The 6,985-nt window shown below is 25.7% G+C and overlaps 1 protein-coding gene across 2 annotated transcripts in view; it reads left to right on the forward strand.

Moving 5' to 3' along the window:
- The window catches only part of LOC100206739 (nucleotide sugar transporter SLC35D2), a 36,171-nt gene that overhangs the window by 25,449 nt on the left and 3,737 nt on the right, over positions 1-6,985 (forward strand). For both annotated transcript variants that reach the window (XM_065801321.1, XM_065801322.1), the window contains exons 10-12: positions 21-88; positions 542-620; positions 4,956-5,038. In XM_065801321.1, the coding sequence (XP_065657393.1) occupies positions 21-88; positions 542-620; positions 4,956-5,038 (230 nt within the window). The remainder of the gene's footprint in view (positions 1-20; positions 89-541; positions 621-4,955; positions 5,039-6,985) is intronic.

Below are 6,985 nucleotides of genomic sequence, written 5' to 3' on the forward strand. Positions count from 1 at the left end.
TATTTGAATTTCTGATTCAGGCATATACTTATACCAGATGGGAAGACATGACTTTTGTTGGAATGTTTTTAGTTGCATGTATTTTTGGGTAATTGACAATTTGCTTATAATTTTAATATATAGACATATATATATATATATATATATATATATATATATATATATATATATATATATATATATATATATATATATATACACAGTGCTCGAAGTGAGGCGGGATGCGGTGTGATGCCATCCTGTCACCTTTTTATAAAGTATAAACCATTCCACTACCTTTTTATAATATACACATACATACATACATGCATACATACATGCATACATACATACATAAATATATACATACATACATATATACATACATATATGTATATGTATGTATATATATATATGTGTGTGTGTGTATACATATATGTATGTATGTATGTATTTAAAAAAAAAAGAAAAATAAAGTAAAATAGTTTTCTTTTTTTTATAATACACATAGATACTACAATACTGTATGTCCACATTTTTTAATTATACAATTTTTATTTAGTTTTGTTTTAAATTACTCTTCTGTTTTGTGCACAAATTATAATTCTGCTCTAACCACAACTATAGTTGGCTGTTTAAAGGTAAAATTTTTTATTTACAGCCACAATTTTCAACCACATAACAATTACAACCAAATATACTAATATTTTTTATTATTATTTTTTAATTCACCTCCCCAAAGCCAAGAAGGTCACTACAGATGAGGAGGCTACTTAATTGTGGTTATAATTCTCTCTCAACTCTATAACTCTGAAACACGAACCTCGATGAACAAGGCCCTGTGCAGAGAAACAAGTTGAGTGTGATACTACCAGGGATGTGGTGGGGATCAAACTTGGAACCTCTTGTTTATGAAGCGAGTGCTCTACCACTACACCAGTACCACGTTTGATTAAAAATTTTAAATGTTACTATGTTTGTTATGAATGTTACTTTGTTGAATGTTATTATGTTATTTAGTTTCAAAAAGCTTCAATGCTTCTGGAATACAAATTGACTATAAAAAGTGATTTTGATTCCACTATATGTTTAATGCACTATTTTTAAACATTTTAAAGAAATTGCAACAAATAATTTATTTTCACTCTATATAAGAAACTTTCAGTTAGAATAGGACAATTTCAGCCAGATCAAGAAATAAGAAAAGCATTTTTGAAAATTGTTGTTTGTAATCAAATCAATATAAAAACTGTTTGATTAAGATGATTGGCCATAAACATTATTTCTTGAGTAAATATGTTTAATAAAAAAACATAAGAAAAGTCAAAAAGAGTTTATTTACTTTATATAGTTGAGTTAAAAATAGAAAATTAAACTTTCTTTAATTTTTGAAAGCAAGATAACTGCTGATTAGAGACACTGAAATAGTGTAAATTAATATGATTTTTTTTTGTTAATTGTAATTGTAAAGATAGCAACTACCAAAGTGAAAAAATGCTTTTCTTTTTTGCTTTACAATCCGCTGTATTATTTTGGTTTATTATCTGGTTTATTATTAATGTTTTATTAGTGAAATAAAAATACCTGAGTTTGTTATAAAAGTAATCAAAATTTGGATTGATTAATTTATGCATAATTTATTTGCAAAATGAGCTTTAAATGTGTGCCAAAATAGTTGTTGTTAAAAAGTTTTAAACAATCATGGCACCTACATATAGTTATGCCATTATATAGTCTAAACTTTTGCAATATTTTTTAAAAATGCGTTCAAATATCTCATTTATCCTCAAAATTAGTTCTTAGGCTGGTATTAGCTGGTACCATTATTATTAGTTATTAGCTGGTACCATTTCCTAATTGTTTTAGAAGTTAGAAGGTTTCACAAAACCTAATTAACTGAGATAACTTTTTCCTATGTTTTTAATGACATATAACAACAATTGCCAATCTATTTGATAACAGTGTTGAAGCCAAATCAATATAATACTTCCTTTTCTTTCCTACTGCACTTGGGTGATGCCTTGGATCATAAAAATGTTGTTTCCAAAAACAATAAAAAGTTATATATTAAGTTATGAGTTATGTACTGTGTTAATGTCCTAGTTATTCACGTTCCCTGATGATTTATAATTTGTGTCAACAGAATTTTTTTTTTTATAAATTACATACAATTTTCAAATATATTTTTAAACTAATTTAAAAAAAGTCATAATGCAACAGTCGATAATGTTTGTGATGACAAAAGTAAAAAAAAAAATTGTAGATGTAGTTGAACATGATTTGTAGATCAATTTATACCATCAGTAAATCTAGCCACTGTAATCAAAGCTGTTATTCTATTGTAAAAGTAATCAAGTGGCCTGATGGTGTTATCCAAGCTGTAGAAGTGCCCTAATTTATTGCACTAATAGGTTTATAGTACACTGTTGCTTTTATTTTATATGCGGTTACAACTGTGTTTTGTTATTCTTGATAAGCTAATAGAAATGTATATGTTGTGTATAAATATACCTATTTTTCTCAATCGCCTTAGGTTTAACATTACAGGGCATTAACTTGCTGGTTATTATGGCATGTAGTTGATGGTTGTAGTGGTTATCTTTGTTGATAGGTGTTCTTTATCTATGTTTTTTCATTAAAATTATTAAATGGCTGAAACCGTAAAAACCATGAAATAAGTGAAGATAGTGACTAATTTTACCTATCAATCTTTTTTAAAAATAAATGTGTGTTAAGGGCAAATAAAAGAAAAACAACTTATTGTATTATAGATTGGTAAGAACAGGTTTCCAAGTAGTTTTGTGTAATAAAAATAAACACCCAACAAATTAACTCAATAACAGATATTTCAAATTAAATTTACAAGTGATCACAAATAACTGCAACTATTTAGAAGCAGTCATTACTGACTTTTTTGTTTTCAAAACAAAGATGATATCTTAATTGATGATCGAGGTTTTTTATACTGGAATCAAAGCAACACTCCATCATTATTTTGTTATTTGTATGTCTTTTATTGTTGAAGTGCATGTCTAGACATATGTTAGCATTGTTTAATTACTTTTTAGTCTTACAAAATGGTTGTAGTGATGTAGTGGTATAGGCCTCGCTTCATAAGCAAGAAGAATTCGATACCCATAGTGTCTCTAGAAGTACCATGCTTAACTTGTTTCTCCACACAGTGATCTTGTTCATAAAGGTTCATGTTTTGGAGATAAAGAGTTGAAAGAGGGTTGTAGCCACAATAAAGTAGCCTCCTCCACTGTAGTGCCCCTCTCTGCTTTAGGAAGGTGAATAACATTTTATACCTTCTTCATATCACTATTAATTGTGATGAGAGTTTTTAAATTCCTGTTCTGTTATTTATGGTTGATAAATAACAGAACCAATATTGGCAGTTAGAGCGATGTCAAATTTTTTAGTGACAGTTGTTTGAGGTTTTTTCATATTTAAGAAAATCTAAAGTAACTTTTAATTCCCTTTTATTTACTTTATTAGATGAAAATAAAATTTGTTTATTGTTCATAACTACAGATAATAACATGGTCCTTTATACTAGGTTTTAAACTCAACCAATGTCTATAGTTTATGACAAATAAATAAAAATAGCAAATATTTTATATAATATATATATAGAATTCAGGTTTTTTGGAGGACAAGTTCTACTGGCAAGTTGTTTTTCAAAGTTCTGCTTCTATTTAACATTTTTTTAACCAGTTAATAATGAAACTTATTTTCCGGTTAGTTTATTTATTGTCCTGAATTTAAATTGTTATTTTATTTATGAATTTAAATTGTTTATTTATAATATTTGTTTAAATTTCAAGTTAGATTTAGCAAATCTAGCTAATATACTCCTAGGTGCTTTATACATGGAAGGGGATGTTTATTAATTTCCGAATATTTTTTCTACCCACTCCATGCCTATTAAGACCCCTACCCCATCCTTTTATTAGTTTTACTTGTTGTCAACAAAAAATAACATCACTGACAATAATAAAAACTTTCAGTGTAATAAGGCTTGAAAAATCTTCGACCTTGAAAAATCTTGTAAGTTTCAATTTGTCAAAAATTAGGTTTTTGTTTATTTCTCAACATAGTATAAAACTTATGTAAGCATATTAAATTCTATTGAATTATATTGCATCAGCTGTTAAAAAATGCACATTTGACCACAAGCCACACTAGAATGAAATTTTTCATTTGTGTTCCGTAAAAAATTCCCATCCTCTCTTTTAAGACCCTTCCATTTATTAGATCGGGACTAAAATCTCTAACCCCATTGAATTAAGCACTTGAGAGTAACATATGTGTACATATACAGGTATGTGTATATTTATACATATATATTGGTATTTTTCTATGGTGCATTTTTTAGGTTATAGGTCATATTTATATATTATATCATATATCATAGGTTTATGGTCATAAAAAGTTTTATTTGTATTTTTAAATTCAAAAATGCTTTTTAAACTCTTTAAAAATAGATAGAATTGAAGTAAGAATAGGAAAATAGTACAAATTTTGTAAAGAAAATGTTTTGGCATTTTGAATTCTTAAAGGAAATTATGGGTTTTTAATTTTTGATATTTTGATCTGTCTTATATAGACAATCATCAGTAAAGAATTTTTAATCTTTTTTATTTAAAAGCATTGTTTATATATATACATATATAATACATACATACATATATATATATATATATATATATATATATATATATATATATATATATATATATATATGTATGTATATACATATATATATATATATATATATATATATATATATATATATATATATATATATATATGTGTATATATATATATATATATATATATATATATATATATATATATATATATATATATATATACACATATATATATTGATTTTATGACTATTTGACTTTTTGTTTACTTGTTTGTCACTTCATTTGACACGACTTGATAATTTAAAAAATACTATTTATTAGAATGTGTTAGTGACATACTGTGGCATGTTAATTGGTGGTGATTATAAATTCGACTGGATTAATTTCTTGGGTTTAAATATAAGGTAAGTGTTTTATACATAAGAATATTAAAATTGACAGATTTTTTTTTGTTGAATTTCTATTTTATTATTTATATGCATATCATTTTTTATACTAGTTACAATTAAGTAGCATTAAACAATTGAGTTTATTTGTGTTAAAATTTGTCCACCACTTCAAACCCCAAAAAGAGAGATCACATTCAAGCCTACAGAAGTGAGATCAAATCCAAAATCTACTGCATGACCTAAGCAATTAAAGTAATAATTATTAAGAACTGGAGTATATAGTTGTGTCATCAACAAATAGAACTTCTTTAGATGTAAGTTTAGAGGGTGCATATTTTTATCAAAGGTCTAGAAGAAAATGAGTTATTATGCAAACCAATACAAATTTTGGGGAAGGCCAATTATTTATTCATTTAAAAGTGATTTATTGAAATGATAAATAATAATTGATTTGTAAATTTTTGTGAGAAGTTATTTGATTGTCGAATTCTGATATGAATGTTAAAATAAAACTTTTATTTATTTAAAAAATGTTCAAATAAAACTAAAATAAAAATTCTAATATAAATGTTAAAAAAAAACTTTTCCTAATAATATTGCGAATAGTTGTTACATTGATGAATCATTAATAACTCCATGAAATGATTCACCAGAAATTTTCTGGTGAATCATTTCATGGAGTCACAAGAAAATTTAGAAAATCTAAATTTCAATATTTAGATTTCCCAAATTATTGACCAAGTTTTTTGGTCAATAATTTGGGAAATTTAAATATTGATTTTCTTCGAATTCATAATTATCTTTTTTCAGTATAAGACATTTGTGCAGGCCTGGTAGAAGGCGTGTAAATAGGTGACATATATTAGTTAATAGGTGAATAGGTGTAAGTAGGTGACATATATAGGTCACAAATAGGTGACCTGGTAGAAGGCGTGTAAATAGGTGACATTCACCCAGATGCCAAGGCTTTAAAGGCCTTAAATTTTCATTGAATACTTATTTTTTTCCTGAGAATATATAAATTTATTAAAATAAATAAAAATTGATATACTTATTTTATAAATAAATAAATATATATTAATTTATAATTAAAACTATAAATACTTCAAATGAACTTTTTTTTAATTTTCTTAAATTTATTTAGTGTGTATTAGTGTACAATTTTAAAAATGTTTAAAATAATAATCCATGATTTGTTCTTAATAATTAATTATAAACAAATCATGCATGTGCATTTTTATGCTAACCAATAATTGATATTATTGGTGTTTAAAAGTATTGTTTTTACTTATGGCTCAAAAATGAACTAATTCAAATAAAGAAAAGAATTATTGGATCAAAATTAAATTGATAGATTTATAGAGTAGGTGTTAAATAGTAGATGTAGAGGATGAGGGCCAAATTCACATAAATAAAGGTTTTTTTTGGATTTCCCTTAATTGAAGGTTCAACTGGGCTTGAATTATTAACTCTCTGGAAAAAAATAATTTGTCAGTGGAAAACACATAAGGTCCGAGTTATGAAAATAGTGCAAATATGAAAGACGTAAGAAATGGTATACAGGCTTTTATCCTTAAAAAAAGACATTCAAGCATTTTATACTCCATGCTACAGTTGTACATTAAATCTAGTAGTTGTTGATTCTGTCAGATGTTCACCTAAAATTGCTATATTTTTTAATATCATTGATCAAGTTTACAACTTTTTTCCTGCTTCAACAAAAATATAATTTTGCGATCAAAGTTTCCATCTTTAACTGTTAAACCATTAAGTGATAAAATGGGAATATCAATCCTGTAAAAACTCTTTTTTTTTTTTCTTTTCGAAAATGCGCTAATGAAACAGCTGCAAAAATCACAGCAGACTTAATTGCTTTAAAAAAAAAAAACTTTGATTTTTTGTGTTTGATAGTGATTTGACATAAAGTTTTATTCAAAATTAATTTAACAAGCAAACAACTTT

Source organism: Hydra vulgaris, chromosome 07, assembly GCF_038396675.1.
Source record: "Hydra vulgaris chromosome 07, alternate assembly HydraT2T_AEP".
Taxonomy (NCBI): Eukaryota; Metazoa; Cnidaria; class Hydrozoa; order Anthoathecata; family Hydridae; genus Hydra; species Hydra vulgaris.